We start from the raw sequence: 24724 nt of genomic DNA on the forward strand, positions 1-24724 counted from the left end.
AAGGGTGATTGTGAGCCCAACTCAAATATCCTGAAAATTTCTTGAGTAAATTCATTAATGACACATTCCAAAAAATTAATGTCTTTATGAATTTAAATCATTGATATTTTCAAACCATGAAATTCTAACTAAATTATGCGCAGCATAATTTAAATGAATAATTATGTATAAGTTTAATTTTATCTCTAATCATATTTATTATTCTACCAGAAAAAATATTTACAAATGAATGAGATGCCAAGTATAAAATCTAGTTCTGATATTTTTAAATAAAATATACAAGAATTTTTATACACAAATGTGATTGATGATTTCTTGAAACTTTTGGATCTTGGATTTCTGGACCACGGTTAGCGAAAAATCCGGATTTTTGCCAGAGCACAATCATTTCTGTTTATAAAAATAAATTTACTGAGTTAAAGACCATTTAACTTAATTTGAAGTGAAAACAACAGTCAGTTTTTAGTGATTCAAAGAATATTTGTTACTATGAAGTACAGAACAAAGCATACATAAAAATAAAAAAATTATGAGATTTTCAATTTGTTTTCTAATTATATTTATCTGTATACTTTTTCCTTCTAATTATATTTATCTTTATACTTTTCGTCAATAACAGGTACTGAAGATGAGTGGCGTGACTCAGTTCTTTTACGGATGGTCGTACATTCTAGCCTGGATTGGCGTGGGCATGTGCCTTCTTACTGCCATTCTTTTCCTTGGAGCAGCATGCTGTGTCGTACACGAGAAAAAAATGGAACAAGCCAAGAACATGCAATACCTCATGCCAGTATATCCCGACAAACGCCAACCTTATGGATATGGATATGCTTATCCGGGACCATATTACACGCATGGTTCACAATATGGTGGCCCTTACAGCTATTAAGAATAGATACTTATAAGAACTTTTGAATTAATGAAGTGCTTCCTCACGAAAGCCTATTACATAGACTTGTTTAATAAAACTGTGCCAGATATTTTTAAGTGTTTGGAACATGTTTCATGTTAGGCGATGGGACAGAGAAAATGTGTTCCAATATGCATTTCTTTATTTTTTTATTAATAAAACTTTTTGGGAGTTCATTAATTTCCCCAGAATCTTTTTTGGCTGGTAAAAAAGTTTAAAAGAGCAAGCCAAACGAAACAAAAATTTTAGTGGCTTTTTTTGCCATTCCATTCTAAATATATATATTTTTTACGCCAAATATTTAGGAATATATATAAATAATTACTACACAGTGGTACATATACAGGGTGTTCCAAGGACAAATCTGCTTACTTAAACATATTAACTCTGTTTACTAAAATAATTTATTATCAGCCATTTTGCATATTTTAAGCTCAATTTTCTAATTATATGTGTTCTTACATTATAACTGATGGTATCATAAAATGCAAGAATAAAAATTTTTTCTAAAGAGAGATAAACGACTTATAATTAAAAAAAGAAAAACATTCAACAAAGTGGAGTAAGCTAGTTTTATTGTAACTAGAATTTCAGTAACAAAGTTTATATAATATATAGTTATTTCTTAAACTTTTTATGTTTTCAAATCATCTTTTTAAAAGTAATCTTATTTGAAATGTGTGGTTTACTAATTTTCAAACATAAAAGCAGCCAAAACAAGTTTCTAATGATAAGTTCTGTATTTTACTATAATAGCATAAAATGAAATAATTTAAATCTTGGTTAAGACACACTTTAACACTAAGTTGAATTATTTTTTTGGCTTCTTTAGATATGAAGTTGAAAATGTATGTTGATAATTATGATACGTAATAAATTTTTTTAAAAATAATATTAAGTTAACATTTTTAAATATAGTTACTAAAATACCTCTATAAAAAAATCTCATTGTATCATGGTTATTGTACAGCATTTCAGAATATTTGAATGCAAGGATTGAGTTAATTTTGTTTCATAAATAAACTATAGGACAATAAAAAATAACTATTTTAAAATGTGTTTTCAATTAAGCCAGAAAAGAGCAATTCCGGAAGTAATAAATTTTAAAATGTCAAAACATTTAGAGAAAAAGGTTGTGGTTTTATAGTTTGAGTAACCATTTTTGCCTGCAAGAAATCAATTTGTTCATCTTTTGATTTGTGTTTGTACATAATGTCTCAAAAGTAAATGTATATATACATATTATGTACTTGATCACATTCGTGCCTTTTAGAATTAGTTTAAAAATCATTTAATGGCCTATAATTTGTGACTTTATATGTGTGTTTCATTCTTTTATTTTTTTTCTACAAAGTCTTGTAAGAAAATATTTTCATTATAAAACTTTTGTTTGTTTTATACTTTTCAACACTTTTTCATGTTTATAGATTATTTATTTATGAGAATTGTCGCCTTTTTTTAATGACTCAATATGTTGTTTTGAAGTTATTGTGGTTCAGATATGTGTTTTTTGTAAACTTGTTTGATTTTCAATAAAATCAACATTAATTTCTAACGTGTCAATAAGTATGTGTTTCAATACATGTTACAGAAAGAGTAAAACTAATGCAATGTCTTTTAATTGCAGTAATACAGTAGGCACAAAGGTGTAAAAAAAACACTGTCATTCAATGAATGTCTATATTTAGTCTAAGTTAAGAAAGAATGAAAGAAAGTGATTAGGTCATAAAAATAATGTAATAGCATAGCTGTTAACATACACAGAGAAAAAATCCAGTAGATTTTACGAAATATAAATTTCATGATAAATGTTGCATAATATACTGAATATTTTACAATTAGGGAATTTTAGGGATTTTTGTTAACAAAATACAAACTTGATTACACTAATAACTATAAATGGTCTGCAATATTTTCAAATTATGAACAACATTCAATGAACTTTTTTATTATGTTAAATCATAATTTTGAATATTAATAGACAATTTATTGAGTTCTGAATAAAAATAAACTGAAAATTTTAGAAAAAAAAGAAAGAAAGAAAAGCTTTAAAATTATTATTATAAATAAGACTTGGTTCATTTTGTATTAATAATACTTATTTAAATAGTCAAGCAAGCAATAAATTGTGTAAAAATTCTATCTCATTAGGGATTTTTTTTTATAGGAAACTTACTCAACTTTAGGGAGTATTTTAAAATGTACAAAACCAAAAGAATTTGTTTAAACCAGTAAACTACTGGTAAATCCAGTAGAGTTGGCAGCTATGTAATAGGCAATGAGATTTTATGCAAACAAATAAGTTTTTCCTCTTTTTAGCATTTAAAAAAAAGAATCTTTTTTTTATTAAAAATATTGTGTGGTTTAATTTACAAAATATACACGTAAAGATTGTATATGTAATACAACAATAAATAATTTATTTACAATAGATATGAATATATACATGGAAAATTATAAAAATTGCAATATTGGCTTGATATGAAAATGAGCTGCAAAAATTAAATTCTCTAATAACTGTAGAACACAGGGCATTTTAAAAGTAACATGTAATGATAACACAATTAACTTTAAAAAACCTTGTCAAATATCACAAATAATTTATATTTTGCATGCAAAAGTCTTATAATTTAAAAAATAATTGCCAGCAATAGACTCCGATGACAACAGCTGAAAATTGTTTAACATGTGTTGTGTTTAGGAAAAATGCTGAAGTAAAATTATTGAAGGCTTTTTCCAAATTGTAAGTCCTAAAATAATAAAAAAAAATTATACTGTAGCATAACATAAATGTTATATGGGCAAAATTGTTGACACAATTTGAAAGATCACGCTTCAAAAGCATTTTTATATAAATAACCCAATCCTATAGCATGATTTCAAACTTGCCGGTGTTAAAGCTAAAAATAAGTTAACAACTTCTTCTTCTCATTTTGCATAGTTAAAAATGGCGACATTTCTAAGAGTTTCAAGCATGATGTTTTAAATTGTGCCAAAAGTTTTGCCATGTAAAATCTTACAAAATATTAGCTACTAAGAAAAAAACAAATTGTTTACATAGAGTTATTATATAAGTATTTCCATATTTTCGTACAAAATCTGTATAGTCAAAGCTTTTGCATCTTAATAAAGTGAAACCTCCCGAAATGACCACCTCTGTGTAGTTCCCTATTTACGACCATTTTTGGGAGGCATGGAATTTTTTACATAGACTTTGTATTGAAGAAAACCTTCAAGAGAGGTTATCGTAACCTCTCCAAGCGACCAGGCAAACCTTTGCACCAAATGCGTTGGAAAAATATCAACAAAAAAAAATATTTAAAAAACAAATAAGTATGTTCAAATGTATTGAAAATATTTGCGAGTTGCTCTTATTTACAGAGCTCTTTTTGACGATCTCTGAAAAAGATTGACAACCTCATGTTACAGTTAGAGTGCCCTAAAGACAATACTATCAATTATTTAGTTTTAGAGTTGAAAGTTAAATGAGAAAAAAAAGTTATTTTATAAAAAAAAATAAGCATTTCAACAAAACAAACCTCTCATTTTTTTAAAGTAAACTAATTTCCATGATATAAAATTATATGCAAGCTTTAACAAAAACCTAATTGCTTATTTATTTAAAACAGGATGCATAGCCAAATCTCTCAACAAAGAATAAGCACCTTTAAAGTAGCACTCAAAAAATATTTTTAAGCACTATATACATTAACAAAATGCAATAAATTTTCTAAGACTTTACACGATCATGATAAAATAACTAGTTTCTGACAAAGAACTTGATTATATTATCAAAATGGACTCTTTTTCTCGATTTCAGAGGGTGGAAAATGAAGCCTGAAATTGAGCACATCTAGCAAAATGCAGCAGAGTTGCACATGAGAGTGCAAGAATTTCGCAGACTTATGTAACAAGATTATGTAACTGAAATATGTAACAAGATTAGTGCTATCATACGTTACAGACCGACATTAAACCAAAATGGATTGTGATTGAGTGAATTGTGAAAGCGTTGAATAGAACAATGCGAAAAACACGCTTTCACGTAATATGCAGCAAAAATCAACATGGTAAAGAAAGAAAATCTCATTTTCCAAAAGGGAAAATCAAGCACTTTTTAAAAAGGCCCCATGAAAAAGCACCTATTAAAAAAATAATTCGAAAATAAGCCCTTTAAGCACTTTTTAATATGTTGAATGCCACCTATTTTTACATGGTTGGCCAAAATGATTTTCTCAGTATGTATTGCATTAATTGCTCCAAACCATTTTAGTAAAGGTAATAATATAAAAAAATTAAAAGCATTAAAAATTTACTCAAATTATGTGTTTCTAATAATCTTGGATTCGCCGGTCACCAGTGACCCTCATATTATTCAACGTGTTAAAAACGCTATGCACCATATAAAATAGTTCTATCATTCATAATTGGTACTAAATTTGTTTTTACACATAATTATTTCAGTAGGGGTCATTTTTATTGAAATTAAATTTTATTCATCAATCTGCTTTTCATGAAGCCAACATAATCGGCATATCGCGCCAAGAAAATGAAACTGAGTAAAATTAAAATCACATGCAAATATCATGTACTTTAGCAAAAATTTTTAAGTCAGTGGGAGTAAACCTCTAAGAACGACCAATCTTCATTAACGACCATTTTACTGAGGAACAAAGAGTGGTCGTTGGTCAGAAGTTTCACTGTAATATATGAGATATTAACACTTTTTAAATGCAGTGCACCAAAACATTTTCAAGAAAAAATCATTAAAAGAATTAATTATATTAAAAATGTAATGTTAAATTTTTACAAAACGTCAGCCAATTTCAATCATTAAAAATATCGATATAATTATGAGATAAAATATCCTACACATTTAGCTCTAAAATTACCAAACGTGATACTTCTAAAATGAAAAGAAATTCAAAGTGTAAAATATTTTACTGAGTTTAAACATAAATGACCTATTGATATTTTTATTTATTACGCAGCAACTACTCCATTACAAACGACTTAATGCTTAATCAAACATTTACTTAATTGGAATGAAATTTTTTATACCAACTTGTTTTCAGGAAGTTACAGCTACAGACGCTACATTTTTCATTTCTTTCGAACTTTCATTTGCAAAAGCTTCATACAAAGTAAACATGTTATCTTGAATTTCATCAATCTTTTTGTCATCCAAGTCTTTACAAAATCCCTAATATAATTATTACGAAATAAACAAATACAATATATATATAACAAACACTCTATACTGTATACTTATATACAAAACAAATACTATATACAAAATAAATAACAGTAATAAGTGAAATTTCTTAAATTTGAAACTTTTTATTTGTGCTTTAAATACAATACGGGGCATTAAAAATATTATGAACTAACAGGGGAGGGTTCATTTCTACTATTTTAAGAATCTTTATTTAAGTTATTTTATTTTCTCCCAATTATGCTATAATATTTCACGGAATAAGATTAACAGCGGAACTTCCAAAATTATGGCAAAAATTACTTCCGACTGAAACAGAGTTTAAGTTTTTGCTACAGATGAAAAATTTTTTTTCTTCCCCTTCTGGCAAAAATGTTTTTTTCTGAAGTTGCAAAAAAAGAATTTGCATTAATAACATATGGAAACAGTTTTTAAATTTTTTTTCTCCCTTTGTGGTTAATAATTTGCTTTTTCACACTCGATAGTTTGGGTGAGCATTAAAAAAATATGCATAGAACTAGAAATGCACAGGTTGTTTTAATGTCCTTTTCAACTGAAAAAAATAAAAAGAGTATTGTTAAAAATTATCTCAATAATTTCTCAATCTTAAATTAACTTATTAATCTCAAAGATATGAATCTATAAAAAATATTAATAAAATCTTAAAGGAAAAAAAAATTTAATATGTTATATTGAAATAGGTTTTAGCAGTGCTATTCTATTCTAATCATTGCTATTCTAATAACATGCATTGTTTTTTCGATTTTTAAATTAATATAACTTATTGTTAAATAAATAATTAAAATATTAATTTAAGCGTTGTATTTATATTATTATTATCTCTTAATTAACAAAATTCAATGCTTTTTTTAATTAGGAATTTGATTCATTTTTTTAAAAAATTGACATTGATTTTTCAACTGTACTGGCAATTTTGTTTAAAATACAAAAGGCAAATAAGTTTCTGTAAAAAAGATATCTACAAAATAATAAATAATTTATTAAAAACAAAAGATTACTTAGAAATTTAAAAAACAAACAAACAATTAACAGGCTATAAAAATATTCTCACTTGATAAAATGACTGGGTAAACAATTATAAAAAAGTGGTACTCACTATTTCAGAAAAAAGTTGTATAAAATAGATAAACTATTATTTATGATCGTGATGCTTAATTAATTGAAATAATAAATATTATTGGTATTGTGTCCTAGATAAAAAATGCTGTGTTAATAAGTACCAAAAAATATGGGTACCTACTTACTGTGGTAATTACGACTCCCTGAAATAAATACATATAAAAAAAAACTTACCTTGTACCAAGGTTGAATCATTTCCATTTCATCGTATAGTCCATAAATGTACAAAGTTGCATCGATGCAAGCGATGGCGATATGGTCTGCTTGATAATTCAAGCAAGTTCTATGCAGATAGAAATCAGATATAAGCCTTATACAAGTATTGCTGATTTCACCACTAAACTGAGATACTTTCCAACTTCTTGAAAAAATCACATGCAAATAAGGCACAAGGTACTGAAAAATAAAAATTATACTGTTAAGAAAAAACAATGCTTATTTCAGAATATAGTCCAAGAGTGTTGCATGACAATTTCACAAATGTTTATCAAAAATTTAAAACACAAATGTAAGTCAAAAGCAGGGTTGGCAAAAAACATGACTTTTATTTAAAAAAATAAATAAAAAAATCTTATTTTTTTATTATTTAAATCGGATTTTTTTAAATATATATATATATACCAATCAAACTTTAAATAAAATAGATTCGAGTTGTTTTCTCAATTCGTTAATTTTTGTGTCCTTAAGTTATATTTCTCCTTCAAATATTTATTTTCATTTTTACTGGCATGTTTTGCTAAAAATATTTTCAAGGAATAAAAAAAAAATATCCATTCGATGCATTGTGTATTTAAATTATATTAAAAAAAATAAATAAATAAATAAAATACAGGTAAAATGTCATTACTGTCCTGTGTCACCAACACAAATTTCTGAACTTTTTAAGTAATTTACCATACAATGAAAGTGTTACAATGCATATCACTGTCCATAGTATGATTGATATTATGATATAGTATGATTGTCTACTACAATATTCTTAGAATAATTTGTATATTTTATTCTATCCCCAATCTATTTTGCTTGTTAGTGAGGGATACATAACTTTGTATGTACCCCCAACTTATGTGTAATCACTGTCCCAAGTACGAAAAGTACCAGCAAAACAAAATAGATGATTCTAGTTGAATAAAATATAACTTCCAGGTTAAAGAGAACACTCGTCTCTACAAAACAGGTTAAGTTTAATTGCAGTATCATTACTTTTAGGGTCAACAGGTGTAATTTCCCCATAAAAATATGTTGGCTAGACACAAGTACAAGATCTATTTTTAACTACTCGATAGAAGAGGAAGATAAACAAAAAAGCAAGAATAAAAATAACTACTTTACTTTTGATTTAAAGCAAATTGCAAACAAAATTAAATATACTATACATAAACATTTATCTAGAAAAAAGAAATTAAAGGAATTAGGGGAAGGGATATCTATTTCAAATTAATGGAAGTGAACTATAATTATGACGTCAAACTTTAATTTTGAAAAATACACAGAAATATAGAATAGTTTGGCCATATTTGATCTACAAATTAGCAAAATGCATAGCTCATGTGAACAAAATGGAAGGATTACTCTCTTCTGGCAATGGATTAAAATTTAGAGTATGCTTTTAACTTTGTAGATGCACATGTTTAACACATTGTAACCAATAAACTTATTATGAATTCTTTGAGCACACAGCTTTGACTATTACCATATTTCATTGTAAAGTAAGTTACGGATGACTTTACTCAGTAAAAGATAATGCATAATAAATAAAAAACAACAACCTAGGTTTATTAATTTAATGACTTAGAGAAAGCAAGGCACTCCAAACACTTTTATGTAGTTCAATTTATACAACATAATAATAGAAAATTATTACAGGAAAGCTTTATTTGCATAATTGAATGATTCCATCTTCATTTAGTTTGATAGTTAGCCAACTCAATTCTTGATCAATAATTAAGACAGGAACTATATTATCAGTATTTACAGTTGAAATATTATTTTAAGACTAGTTAATATTTCGAAGAAAAATTGTCAATTTTCCAGCCTAAAATCTAAATTTCACATCTCATTAATGAAAATTAACTTTTCACAGTACAGTAAGAGTAGACATAAAAATTTACTTAACTACCTACTTATTTTTGAATTAAAAATGTTATCATCCTTTTTTAACAATTACATTTTTCAATAATAGTGTTTTTTTGAAAACCAATTTTTAAATGTCTGAATAAAATATCATTAGCATCTTCAGTACCTATTATTTTAGATTCAGGGTTCATACAGAGATCAGAAGAAGAAATCCAAGGAGTATCCAAGGAGTCCAAAATTTTAAAAACTTTGCGTAAAAGATAACTAGACAGTTTCTTTTAAATTAAAAAGCAGTTATTATAAAGAACTTGCAAAACTGTATATTTTGCATAAGGTATTTTATTCTAACCCTTCTGAAATAAATTTTGACTTTGTGAAATTTCATCAAGAAAAATAAATAAAGTTATCACTTTCACACATAAATAAATACATTTTCCAGTTTCAAATATTTTAATGAATCTTGTTAAATTACATAGTACAAATGTTGAAGATTAACACAAAAACCTACCAATCTTATATTTTTAAATTTGAATACATAAGAAAGTCTAAGGCATTTTATACAAAAAAAAAAAAAACATCATTAGTTAAGTTTGCTTGTAACATGTAAAATTAAAATTATTTGCTGTTATTTTTTTCTTCTAACTCTAGCAATTCAATTTTTTTCTTCTTTTTAAGTTTTTCTTAAACTATTAGATTTTGATAGCTAAGTCATATCATTTTGTTTCCCTGCTTGAACAGCAAATTCATCAGCGGACTTAGTAAGTTCATCTATGCAACAGAATAATCTAAGGAGTTCCTAAGGACTAATTTGGAAATCTAAGTAGTTCCAAGTACTCCTTGGAGACTTTTTTTTATTTCCAAGGAGTTTCTAAGGAGTATAAGGAGTCTGTACGAACCCTTGATAGAAATATTTTATAATGAAAAATGAAATTTCATTAAAATATAAAAGGTCTTAATTTTGTATCTATCTATTCCTGTAGTGTTGAAAAGAGGGAACAGATTATATGCAGAGTAATTAAAGGTTCATAATAAAAAATAATGAATAATTAGTGAACATAGTTCACTAAGAAAATACTTTGAATTGCTGTTAGTTAGAGATGTGCGTTTTCCAGAAAATTTTCCATAATTCTCACATTCATTAAAGGACATTAACAAAACAGGAATATTTTCATCAACTCTGAATATGATGCCCCTTTTGAGTTTCCCCCTTCCAAATGAACATGTGATGTTTTAAAACAACTATACAAAATGATTTTCTTTCTATTAATGATGCTTTGATGAAATGTGATCAGTTTATACAATCAAGAATTTAAGGTAAAAAAACTAAGTTTTAGACAATTTTGATTGCAAACACTTTTCTAATTGTGTTAACACCATGATTATATGAAGATAATGCCGTAATATTCTAGGTCGCTCTTAGAATTAAAGAGCACAGGGTAAAATCAGAATTGTTGCTACTAAGTGAAGATTCTGCGAGTGTAAACACACACTTTGAAAAGGAAATATGGAAAGTGCGATTATGGTTGACACAAATGTACCAAAAAATTGCTTTTTTGACTCTTTAAAATTTTCTTAAACATAGTGGAAAATTTTCCTTTCCACACCACCAATTGTAATATAATCTTGGGGGTCCGAAGTTCCAGATTAAAAATACTTGAAACCAGTATAGGTGTCAATGTTATGGCTTAAAATCACACATACAAATACAGGGCTGCTAACTTTCCATACTTTTTGGAAAACTAAGTGTATGATTCTTCATTTTCTAAATTTGATTTAAAGTTATTTTCCACACCACCACATGGAAATGATTCAAAAGATCATATAAGTAACCATTTTGTTCCATCTCTCATGGAGAGGTTTGTAACACTAAACATACCAACACTTAATATATACCTATTTCTACCATAGCCGGTCAAATGACCGGACTGTTTCTTGATTGAATGTATGAAATAGAGATGTTAAAAAGGAAATAAACTAAAAAAAAACTTTATTATAATTAAACAAAATTGTATATTGACAATTTTTATGAATTACAAACACAAAGAATAAGAATTTTTAATTCATTGCTCAATGCATTTTTTACCTATACAGGGTGTTTCCATTGTACATTTTCCGCAAACATATTTCTTCTAATTATTATTATTTCTATAATTCTTATAATTATAAGAATGTATAAGAATCATAATACGTATAATTATTCTTATAATTAATATTATTTCCAGGAACTTGTGCTGTCTTAATTGTTTCGACATTTTTCTGAATAAAAACTAACAGTTAGTTAGAAATGAAGTAAAACTATCAAATAAAATATAAGCTATTTAACAAAACATTTAGTTTTTGTCACTTCTTCTTGCACAAAAATGCCAATCTAAAATTTTAGATACATTCTTGAAATTTGAATTCACAGTTGTTCTGATTGAACTAACTAAGCAACAGTCTTTTCAGAAATGTGCAACTAATAGAATGCAATACGTTGATCATGCATTACATTGGAATTTCTGATCCGATAACTTTATAAATCAATTAAGTGTTCTCCCGGTCAAACGACGAGTTGTGGTAGAAATAGGTATACGACAAGTATTAATCTAAAAAAACAAAATACAAAATAAAACTAACAATAGAATATTAACTGTATATAATTGTTAGAAAAAGTCATGAAGTCAAATGCAAAAACGATAAGCTCATTTTCAATGAAAAATTTCTTAAATGGTCACACTGATTATGGTATGTTTAGTGTTAAAAGTAGTGCAAAATTTAGTGAAAACTCTGAAAGCCTTAATTTTTAATTGTATACCACTTTAAAAAATATTTTGCAAAAAGTGTAGTAGTTGGAAAGCCTGCATTACATGTATAAAAAAATAAGTATGATTCTAACACAAATCTAAATAGTTTTTTGGACAGTAATTCTACAAATCTACATATGGTATTTAAAATCTCTTCACTTTATTACAATATTAAATTAAGCAGATTTTGAGATTTTTTTTATTTTTATGATTTCAGTTTGAAGTTGTAAATTTTCATAGTCTTGTTGTGTGGTTTTTGACAGTCATCATAATGCATTTTTTCACTATCGTTAAAATCTTTTAAAATCTTTTAACTTTTAACAGACTCTTATTAAAACATATGAATTTTGAAAAGTGTACAGGTGAATTACATATTTTTTTTGTCAGTAAATGCTAGGGATTTTTTAAAACCTTGATGTTGTTAAGAAAACCATATTACTGCAAAACACAATCACATTTGTGGAATCCTTTTTTGTCACGCAATATCATCATAAATCCACACAGTTTAACGATATTTTTTCCAGCAGTTATGGATTTTCACATGGTTTGAAAGATGTAAAATTTCAGGGTCAATGGTTATTCATTCATGAATTCCTATTTTGTTAATCCACATAAGATGGGTGAGTTGCAGAAGTTATAACAAAACTCTTTATAACAGAAAAATATATTTAATAACAGTAACGAAGAATGATGTAAATGTTACAGTGTCTGAATATTAATTAATAATGAGAGATAATCTGTGAAAATACGAAATGTGATTAACACTCCTCCAGCCCAGTCGATCAAGTTTCAGTACATTACAAATGACGTAATTCAAAATATCAGTCTAAGTTATGTTTCTCAAATGTGTAGTAGCATTACCTTTAGAAAAAATACACAACTTCCAAGATGAACAGGAAAAAATCCAATAGATTTTATGAAATAATATAAATTTCATGATAACTTTCGATTAACCCCTTGCCAGTGTCGCCTAAATCAAGTTTGAGCAACGTGCAGTATTTGTGATGCCCGAACTGACTTCAGGCAGGAGAAAAATTAACGTTTCTATTTTCTGAAGTCTGAGCTGAATTCGTTTCTACTTTAGGATACTTAATTCACTATTTTCCTAATAGATGGCATTAGTGGTCCTAGTTTTTCACCGATTACGACTTCAGCCGAGGACAAGGAGTGTGACAAGGGCTTGAGTGCAGTACCATGTTTCGGGGTATACCATACTGTAAAAGATTTGTAAAATTTATGTATTGAAAATCCTATTGCTGTGTTTTTATATTACATCATACTAGTTATATTATATTTAGCTTCAAAATTTTGTTTAATTTGCTCTACTTGAATAAGATGCATGTGTACTTTTTTATGTGTANAAAATTTATGTATTGAAAATCCTATTGCTGTGTTTTTATATTACATCATACTAGTTATATTATATTTAGCTTCAAAATTTTGTTTAATTTGCTCTAATTGAATAAGATGTGTGTGTACTTTTTCATGTGTATGTAAAAATTATAAATACAGTATCTATTGCATTAAAAATTTTATTTTTGTATTAAAAAACCAGTTTCTAACTTTTATAATAATACAAAGAACAAAATGAAGGAGTCAAAAAACTTTTATATTTTTCAGAAATATATATCACTGTTAAGGGGTTAATATACTAATTATTTTACACACAGAGAATTATAGGGTATTTTATAGTCATTATAGTGATAATTTTATAGTATTGAGTACAATATTCTCTACAACTGCAATATTCTCGTTATGACTGAAATGAAATTGAAATGTTATAGATTATGTTTACTCATAGTTTTGAATAGTAATAGGCAATTAATGCATCAAATACAGTTAAAAGATTCTTTTAATAAATTTAAAAAGGGAGTTCTGAATAAAAATAAGCTGAACATTTCAGAAAATAAAAAGTTTTAAACTGACTTCCATAAATGAATCTTACTTCATTATGTATTAGCAATACTCATATATTCAAGCAAGCAATAAACTGCGTAAAAATTCTATTTCAATTAAGGATTTTTTTTAGGAAACTTAATTTTAAGGAATTTTCTAAAATGAACAAAAACCAGAAGAATTTTTATTATACCAGAAAACAAGGAGAAACTGGTAAAATCCAGAAGAGTTGGCAGCCATGAAAATATTATATGATTTTCAATACATTATTATTACAGCAATGAATTTTTGTATCCTGCCTCAAACTTAAATTCATTATCTATTTTTTTTCTTATTATGAGCAGAAAAAAATAAGTCTAGATTTTAGAGATTTTTGGATTTAAAAAGTTTGGATTTCTGGAGTTATACTACATAACATTCAGGAGGAAAGTATGTTGCATTTAATTTTATATCTGAATTACAGTAGAAATAACCGTTAAATTTACATGAAAAACTTACCTGGTGGGCTAGTTTATGATTTAAATCAAAATCTAGTGTTCTCATCATCACATAATCAAGTGTGACCAATGTGTTTTTCAAAACTAAAAATTCTGAATCTTCTGCTTTCAACACACGGGATGTTTTATTTGCTATACTGGAAAAAAAATTAAATAAAAGAATAATTTTACTAAACAACCAAATTTACACAACGTTTAAGAATCTAAATAGATTTGTAGCATTTTACTGCTTAACTTACAAGTTTATTATAAAAAAAATATTAAGAATTAATTCTGAGCTTTCTGTTTTTAAAATATATACAATTCTGTTTTTATTTGCTATGTAAAAAAAATTAAAGATAATAATTAAGGTAAAAAAAAATGCATTTATATATATAAAAATGCATAAGATTTCTGTACCTTGCTTTCTTGCATGTAAGAGCACTCTCAAAAAATATTTACGAACTAATTTAGAACATTCTGCTTCTAAAGCATGCAATGACCTATTTGTTATGCTGGGAAATTAATTAGGACTATCTTAAAAAATAATTTTATTAATAAAAAAAACAAACAGACAAATATCTGCAATTATTTAAAACATTAAATTGATTTTTTTTATGAAAAAGCACAAATCATTCAATCATTTCAAAAAACCAAATATATTTGTAAACCTTTAGTATTTTCCTTTGTCTACATAAGAGTGTTACAAAAGTATTAGAAGCTGTTTAAACAAACAAATACCTGCAATCCATTAAAAATTTTAAATAGTTTTTACTAAAAAAAAACAAAAAAAACCCACCAAAATATATTATATTATTTTAAGGTTGTTTTTCGAAGGTTTCATCGTCAAATGATGCCTTTTTGCAAATAATCTGTGCTATTTCATGACTGCTGTGAGTTTTTCAACAGTTACTCATAACTATTAGGACAAGTTCAGCTTATCTAAAGGTAGAGCCATCTATGCTTATTCTGAAAATGGCAGAAAACATTGATATGGTGAAAAGCCACAGTGTTGAGGAAATGAAAAGTGTTTGTGGTGCAGTTTTTTAATATTAAAAAGCTTACTACAATGCTGCACTATTTGGGCTAATTAAAACTTGCAAAAACTGAGAATAAGGTACTGATTTTGAAAATTTTCTTTAAAAAAGAAAAAAAAGAGTCACCAAGGAAAATGAAAAAGCTTGAGTTGAAATGCCTTACAATTGAAGCAATGCGATGATTTTTAATTATATATAATCTTGCTCTGAAGAATTATCTGTGCTTTAGAACAGCACGGTGCACCTTAACTAAAATTAAATAAAATGCTCTTACACCTAGAAAACTAGGAGAGATTCTGAATTTACAATGTTCTTAGATAATAAAAATCTAAAAATTAAAATAATCTGTGGAGAGATTTTTAAAAAAATCTACTTTGAAAATTTTTGCTCACGAAGTACGATATTTCAAAAATGTTAGCATCATTTTATACTTATAAATAGAAAAAAATAACATATTTGTATTGAATATTCATAATAACCGTTTATAATAAATTTTATAATTATTAGAAGTTTTTTAATTGTTAATTATAGTCGATGAACCACTATTTAAAAGAAAAAAATAATAAAAACTTAAATCGACTTTAGCGACACAAGCACTGTGAAATTAGCACGAGCACTGTGACCTTAAAAATGGCAGCTTCCATTCGCGTGTGTACACGAAGTAGAAAAGCAATTGAACCAGGATAAAAAACAAACTTAATACTACAGCTCATTCTTTCAACGATTATTTTGATTTTAAGGAATTTCCTTTCGTTTGTATAAAAAGCGATGAAGTCTCGAATGCTCATGCTCTTGGAGTTAACTGCAAAGATGTTCCTGCTTTTGTTCAGTATGTGAAAAATAAACGAGATGTACTGGATGTTCACTTAAAAATGGGTATTGATGGAGGAGGTGGATTTTTAAAAATATGTCTTTCTGTACAATCAAATGAGTTGGACTTCGAGTGCAGCTGTAAGCGTGCTAAGTATGATGAGGGGATAGCTGCAAGGAAATTTAAGGATTCTGGAGTTAAACGACTATTCATTCTAGCAGCCATTCCGAGTGCACAAGAAAATTATAAGAATGTAGATCAACTCATTTCAACGTTGAATATAAGTCCTTTCCACGGCACAATTGCAACCGATTTGAAGTTAGCGAATATCTTAGCAGGTATAATGTCGCACAGCAGCGCATACCCATGCACTTATTGTTATGCCAAGAAAGATGAGCTAAGCAGCTGTGGCGAATTGAGATCCCCCGAAAATGTTTCATCGTATTATACAAGTTGGCTGACTGAAGGAAAAGGTTCAAAAAACAAAGCGAAAGATTATTTCAATTGCATTCATCCACCGCTAATTGCAACTGTTGGAGGCAAAACATTCCTAGACATTATTCCACCGCCAGAATTACACCTTATGCTTGGTGTTGTTAACACTGTTTTCACGCATATGTTGAAAGAGTGTGAAAATGAATCGCTGACATGGACAAAAGCTTGTCACGTTCAGCGTGAAATCAGACGAGGATGTTCTGGGTTTAAAGGAAATGCATGCAAAACACTTTTGGATAAAGAAGAACTTCTGCACCAGTTTAAAAATCTAGCAATACTGAAGTACGTTAAAGTATTTGACGACTTCAAAAAAGTGGTTTCTGCATGCTTCGGAAATAATCTTGACCAAAATTACAAAGCATGTATAGAAGCTTTCAAAAAGAGCTACATGGACTTAGGTGTCAGCGTTACACCAAAGGTTCATGCAGTTTTTTTTCACATTGAACAGTTCTGTGACAAAAACGGTGAAGGATTAGCATTTTTTGGGGAGCAGGCGATGGAGTCCGTACATTTTGATTTCTTAAAGTCTTCCTGGGAAATTAATAAGGTTGCTGCAAATCTCCCGGATTATTCTAAACACCTTTCGAGAGCTGTTTGTAGATATAATGCTTCACATGTTTAAATTGATGTAATTGTAATTAAATTATGTTACATTTTCATTCTTTATCAGCAGTAAAATGTTTAAATAATAAAAGTTTAATAGAATTACAACTGAAAAATCATTATTAAATCATTTTTTCCTTTCAATAGATATAAAACAACGCCAGATTTTCCAAAATATCATACTTCGTGCGCAAAAATGTTCAAAGTGGATTTTTTAAAAAATCTCTCCACAGATTATTTTGATTTTTATTATCTGTTAACATTGTAAATTCAGAATCTCTTCTAATTTTCTAGGTGTAAGAGCATTTTATTTAACTTTGGTTAAGGCGCACCGTGACAGGCAAATAACTTAAATATTTAAAAATTAATAAATTTTTTTAAAAATTGCCAATTTGGCAATATTTTTCCACCTAGATGAAAATTATCAAAATCACTGCCTGATTCTCAGTTGTTGCAAAATTTTATGAACCCAAGTAATTCAGTATCGGAGTAAATTTCCAAAGATTAAAAAAAATTAGACTAGAAATGCTTTACATTTTCCCAAAACGGTGGCTTTTCTCCATATTGACGTTTTGTGCCATTTTCAAAATAAGCGAAGGTAGTGCCGACTAAACTTGACCTAACAGTCATGAGTAACAGTTGCAATCTCACAACAGTTATAAAATATAGAATATTATTAGCAAAAATACATCCTTTCATATTATGAGGGAACTATCTTATAACATTTAAAATATTTAAGTTATTTGTCAGTTCTAAAACTCAGATAATTCTTCACGCTAAGATAATATATACAGTTTAAAATCAGCATTTTGTGTCTTCTTTATTTTCCTTGAGGTCAGAGATTTGAAAAACCATGTTAAAAAGCCTAATAGATTCGTAAAATTTTTGTATTTCTCTTTCTAGCATATAAACTAGTGTTGTAAAAGTAATCTGGAATTGTTTGCTATGGATGGTGTTTTCTACACTAGGAAGTGCTGCAAGTTCTTTACCACCTATACTTCCAGGTATCTGGTGTATTTTGAAGCCATCTGGCTCAGAACATGATCATTGTGTTTTGAGATTCTTTTGAATAGTAGTTCTTGCAAACATTGTATTTGTTTATTTATTACTTGTGTTTACAAAGAATTCTAAGTCTAAATATCGCATGCAATAACTAATAAAAATGTAGTTATATAACATTTATATTGAAAACACCATTCATATTTGCCGAATTACATTACATGTTCAGCCGACTTATTTGAGGATAGTCAGAGAACTAACCTCGAATCAGAAAGGTCCCGAATTCGAATATAAACATGGATGGATGTTCACCATTTCTTTGTATGTACTATCTGTCCTTACAATGGGAGCAGCACTGGCCCACCTTATATGGTACCATTGAGAGAGCGGTAAAAAAAATCTGCTCTTCTGATACTTGAATAATGGAAGTCAATATCGTTGGGAAAAAATATTAAAAGATTTTAGTTGTCTTTTTATATCCACGCTTTTTATAAATAATACTTTTTAACCAAAGTATGTTCAAAACATAAGTAGTTTAAGGCTTCAACTAATAATTGCACATAGTTTAAATATAGTAAAAATAAGATAATTATAACTTTTTTCAGAAAAAAAGCTTTGAATGACTTTTTGATGAAAGTTAATTGGGAAAAAAATTTCATTTTCTAATTGTCCTTTTATGTCCACTTTTTTTTTTAAAAATAATATTTTTTAACGAAAGTATGTTCAAAACATAAGTAGTTTAAGGTTTCACCTGAAAATTGTACATAGTTTAGATATTGGAAAAAAAAATAATAATTTTTTTCCCCCAGGAAAAAGTTTTTTTTTTCAAATGCAATAATTTAATTTTAGAGTTTAGCTCTTTATGCATTAAAAAATAAGAGTGAAATTGATTTTCTTTTTTTTATTTCGTAAATACTTATAAATGTATTTTATAAACGTGTGTAACTTGCTGTACTTAGTCTTTTAATTTGTAAGGTTTTTGATATTGCTCTAATTAAACTGAGGAATAATTTAGCTATATTGCTAATTACGAAAAGAAATGAATTTATTGTGGAACTAAAAGCTAAACAGTTAGGATGGGAGGCACTTTTGATAGAAGATTGTGCACTTTTATTCAAGTCTTATGTAGAAATGAAGTATATTTAGTTCACTAAGATTTTAGTATTTTCAAAATGGAAAAGGAGTTAAAGGAACTACCAGCATTTAAAGTGATTTATAATTTTACCTAACAAAAGCAAATAACTTTTCTTTAGTCTTTTCCATACAATATTTATGACAAAATCAAAAAATTGTGAAACAAAAAGATTAAATTACTATTTTGTAATGGTAAAAATATTTTAATACATACCAAAAAAAAGTTAATAATATTGTATCCTGATCTAAAACTTGTTCATTTATTCTACTTGCTAAACTTACTGCTGCAGCTGCAACCATCTAGAATAAAAAGAAATTATATTATAACAAAATATAATTGATGCAAGTAAACACATTGTAAATACATATATATTATCTAGACCAGCTTTTCCCGATAAGTGCTTCGCGGATAGGTCACAAGGATTCCGAGAGTTATGGTTTTGAAACCTGTAACTATGTTTCAATTCTAGTAATAATCCATGTAATATAATATATAATAGCAATAATTTTAGAATTGAAAACCTGATTGGTTTATTTAAGCAGTACTATCAAACCAGAACTAGTTAAAATGTTCCCTAAGTTTTTAAAAATCATGAATTGTGTTTTATCAATACCGATTTTAAGTTCTCTTGTTGCAATTTTTTTTTCTGTTAAAATTATTTAAAATATTGATGAAAGAATCATAATTAAATAAAGGATAATGATTTTACATGGTAACAATGAACTGGATCATTCTAAAAGTCAGCTTTTAATTGATTACTAACTTTTTAATAGTTGAAAGAATTAGAATGACCACTCTATGTCACGAAACTCACCGGATGATTTGGCAATAAAGACTTACACTTTGGTCATATGAAGCTTCATTAATGCATCTCATAAAATGATGATACAACACTAATGCTCTTGATGTGGTTTCCATGCTGCATTCTAATTTAACAGCTGTAAGAAAAAACATAAAATATGAGAAAAATAGAACAATACCATGGTTACTCTTGTTACATCATACATTGTGGTATTGCACATCGATTTGCTTTTGGTAAATTTTATGAAAGGAAGAAATAAGTCTGTTACCATTTTTAAAAAATTTTTTTTTTTGCTCTAAAACTCAATTAAAAAGTTTTAATTTCAGGAAAAGCAATAAAAAGCACTAGATTAAAATATTTATATTTTTTATGAATAGGTTAATCAAGCTAGCTGTTTTCAGCTATCATGTCTGACACACTAGCAAATATTTTATAAAAAAGGTACTTTCAACCATTGAATTTTATAATTTCTTCTTCTTCGGCACTACAGTCCGGTACAGGCCAAGGCTGCTTCAAAAAGTTTTCACCATCTTGCTCTGTTAGTCACCATTGTCCTCCGTCTTCACTGATCACCTAAAGGTCTTTTTTAACGCTGTCTAGGCATCTAGTAGGTGGTGAACCTGTTTTGCGGGCTCCATCTGCTTTCGAAAGAGTTACTTTCTTGGCTGGTTTGTTATCAAATTTGTAGAGGTGTCCTAACCATCTAATGAGATTAGCTTTAATGACATGGACGATATTTGGCTGCTTAATGAATTTCTTGTAAATCTCAAAATTATAATGGTTGCGCCACTTGCTGCTTTCGTTAACAGCACCAAAAATTCTCACAATTTTCCGATTAGTAAGAGCTCAGCACTCCACCTCATTTAGGGCATCCATATTCAATGGCAAAATTGCCCATGAGCAATGGCGCGCTGCTGACGGTCAGAGACAAGCTAAAGAACTAAATCGTGACAGTCCTAGTGTACGCCAAAAAGAGCTTTTATAGCTTAATCGTAACAGTTTAAGGAAGATCATTGGACTTCTTACTGGACACTGCATCCTCAGAAGACACCTATACATAATGGGAATAGAATCCAATTCTCCTTGTAGGGGTTGTCATCTTGAAGAAGAGACATCACGAAACATACTCTGTGATTGTGAGGTCTATTCAGCTCAAAGATTTGAGCATTTAGAGCAGCATAGCGTCAATGCCTGAGAACTGCAATATGTTCCTGTAAGGTGCTTGTTGAATTTTATTTCAGCTATAGGGCTTTCATGCTAATCATGATTTTAGGGTTTGGTTGGGTACAATAAACCTCTGGTCGATGTGCCCTCGCCAGAGCTGCCCAACCTCTAAGTCTAAGAGCCCAGCACTCACTCCCATAGATTAATATTGGCCATAAAAGGATTTTATACATACAAAATTTTTTAATTTGACAAGGAAGTAAATTTTTCAATCCAAAGTAGCATTTACTGGCCATAGCCAAACGGCTATTGATTTCAGTAATGATGTCATTGTATTGAGTTATGACACTTCCACAGCTTTAAATATTTTATTATTTCATGTCTTTAAATTAAGTCATTTTTTGTGAAACTTAAATTTCTGAACCTAAGTTACATACCATTTCAGAGCAATTGGTCATAATGTTTAAGATACACTTTATTATTATTTTTTTCATCATGTCCGTCACAGCATATTTTATTAATTAAAATGTTTCTCGCTTAAAGCAAATGCTTTTCCCTATTTTTAATTGAAAGGAGTATAAGTTGCTACACAGCAAAATTCCTGAAGATATCTTAATATTTAGTAGCAAAAAATGGGAAAATAAAGTTGTCTGATGTCCTGTTTCTTATTATGGAATTGATCTTTTACTTATGAACTTATTATAAAGTGAAAAAAAAAGGTTTTGGGTAAATTACACAGAGGAATGAATATCTTTTATACTTATGCAGGAAAAAAAAACCTTGAGAAATTTTAATAATTTTATAGAATGGTGACTTTGAAATATGGTTACTCTTGTTAAGGACATGAGGCATTTAAAAATTTGCAATAATGATTGTCTTATCTATACTAAACTACTAACTAAACTCAGCGGCGCGACAGCCCATAGACGGCCAAGGTCTACTGTGCCCATCTCAGTTTTCTTGACATTGGGCTTTGGGGTGAAGGAGCAGATGTTCCGGTTAGGTGGTCAGCCGAACGCGGAACCCCCAGTGTTTAGTTCCCAAGCACGCTTGGTACTCATTTATCGACCCACTGAAGGGATAAAAGGCTGAGTCAACCTTGTTCGGCTCGAAGATCGAACCTAGGACCTGTGGCACGAAATACTATAATAAAATAACTTATTTTAAATTAGTTTAAGAAAGGAAGGTCAACTTATTAAATGACAGGTAAAAAGTTTTAAATGCAAACACATTATTTCAAATTGAGAAAAAATATAAGGAATTACGCAATGAGTAAAATTAACATTAAATGGTTCAAATTTTCCACTGCTCTCCTGATCAAACTATTTCCCAGATTGTGACTACACATCCCTGCTATATTTTGAGAAGCAGGAATCGAATACGGTAAAAGGAAAGGTATGTTATTTCAAAGAAAGAACAATTTTGTGTCTGAATTTGCAATTTAAATAGTAAAGTAATTAGCTAAGTAATTAGCATACTTTTGGTCACCATTTAAAACTATTAAGTTTGAGTTTTAAAGCGTCAAGATACAGATCAAAAGTTATTTAGGATGTTACTTTTTCTTTTGGAACATTGTATTTACTAAAGTTTAATGCTTTTACATTTGTTCTCAGAATCTTTATTTGTGGTCTATAGAATTTATGAAAATTATTATCTACAACAAGCTTTTGTTGTCTTGATATTTTTAAGTTGATGAGATGTAGGTATGCTGAATTTGATTTTAGCAATTTTATTAAAGCTTCAATCTTCTTATAGCTATTACAGTTAAAGTGACAAAAAATATTCAATAAACAAATATGTTTGTGGTAACTTTTGTTACAAAATTAAATTTAGAAAAGCTACAGACAAATTATAAGGATCCGTTTCAAATTATAGGCCATTATATAAATACAGGTAAGCAACATATCTATATTGATATTTTTGATTTTTAAAAAAAATATTTTTAATTTAGGATAAACTTTTATAAGTTTTTTTTTGTTGTTACATTCAAGGAACAATTAAATTGATCATTTTTATCACAGAATTTCATATTTTTTTTAATAATTTTTTTGCATTAACTAAAAGAAGGATACTGGCTAAATACTTTTTAACAAAGCAAACAAAATTACTATATGAATTAGTAATTGAAAATTGACATTAAAATTCATAAATTTTGGTACATAAAACTGTTATTTTCTAGACCATTTAACAAAACAAATTACAGAGGAGTATGAAAAATTCTGCCAGTTTAGTTTTCTTTGTAACTAGTTTAACTAAAAAATGATAAAGAATACGTTAATTCAATTTGAAGAATAAAAATTTATCTACTATATCTTTCAGTGAAATTGTTCAGTAATAATAAATACTTTGATTTGAATACTAGATAAATAAAAAAAAAAGTAAACTTATCAGCCAAATGCCACTTTTTTCATCGCAAATTCACCACATTTCCAATTTCTTCTTCCTTTTATTTACAGTATTAAATTAGCATGAACATTTTATAAACTGAATATTACCTTATTTTACACTTGTTTCTTAAAATGTTTATTTTAGAAAAAGCCTTTTAATGCTTACTATATTTGGAGAAATGCATTACATTATAAATATCAGCAGTTATTATAATCATTTTTAATTTTCACTTTTAGAAAAAGTGGCCAGCAGCAAAATTTCCTAATTTTGCTAAATACTTAGTAAAAAGGAAGAAAACAGCAGAAGTTACTATACAAGGGACAGGCATTTATAAGATACTTTTAAGAAAACAGCGCCATGTACTTTTTTGTTCACTTGTTTCTACGATTCGTGTAAGATCGATCTGTAAATTATAAAAAAAAGGACAAAATATCACGTATAATGAATGTTTTAGAGAATTTGGAATGCATTGTTAACAAAACTTGCTGTTTGAACTTACATGCTTCTAAAAGATGCTTAACACCTTTTTCCATTTTAAGATTGAGTTTCAAATTTAAAAAGTATAACAGCAATAATGTATCAAAGTATTTGCATTAAATTGGATTGAGTAATACACTATGCTAATTTACTCTCATCACATATCGAAAAAAATTAGATTTTATTTGTTTACTAAATCGATAATGCGTTAAAGGCTTCTTCTTTTTGTTCGAAATTCAAGCCATTCGACATATTTTGCGCCACTTTCCGCTGTTTAACTAGCCTCAACCATAAGCCACCTTAATGGAAATAGAGAG

General features: G+C 28.0%; 2 protein-coding genes across 4 annotated transcripts in view; one reads left to right on the top strand and one right to left on the bottom strand.

Annotated features, from left to right (window-relative positions):
• The window catches only part of LOC107455850 (transmembrane protein 114), a 64925-nt gene extending 62460 nt beyond the window's left edge, over positions 1-2465 (top strand). Inside the window, exon 5 of the mRNA XM_043050922.2 lies at positions 620-2465. Coding sequence (XP_042906856.1) covers positions 620-889 — 270 coding nt within the window. The 3' untranslated portion in view covers positions 890-2465. The remainder of the gene's footprint in view (positions 1-619) is intronic.
• Positions 1469-24683, bottom strand: LOC107455854 (cyclin-Q). Of its 3 annotated transcripts, none has more exons than XM_016073569.3 (7): positions 24430-24683; positions 20417-20514; positions 19790-19875; positions 14519-14654; positions 7440-7661; positions 5976-6113; positions 1469-3660 (listed from the first exon to the last, which is right to left on the bottom strand). In XM_016073569.3, the coding sequence occupies exons 1-6, from the start codon at positions 24461-24463 to the stop codon at positions 5982-5984; spliced, it is 708 nt and encodes a 235-aa protein (XP_015929055.1). In that variant the 5' UTR covers positions 24464-24683; the 3' UTR covers positions 1469-3660; positions 5976-5981. The 3 variants fall into 3 exon arrangements, with proteins under 3 accessions (XP_015929055.1, XP_015929056.1, XP_042906855.1); XM_016073570.3 differs by having other exon boundaries at positions 2244-3660; positions 5972-6113; positions 24430-24626; XM_043050921.1 differs by lacking the exon at positions 24430-24683 and having other exon boundaries at positions 3302-3660; positions 20391-20514.
• Between the last annotated feature and the right edge of the window lie 41 nt (positions 24684-24724).

This window comes from Parasteatoda tepidariorum, chromosome 7, assembly GCF_043381705.1.
Source record: "Parasteatoda tepidariorum isolate YZ-2023 chromosome 7, CAS_Ptep_4.0, whole genome shotgun sequence".
Taxonomy (NCBI): Eukaryota; Metazoa; Arthropoda; class Arachnida; order Araneae; family Theridiidae; genus Parasteatoda; species Parasteatoda tepidariorum.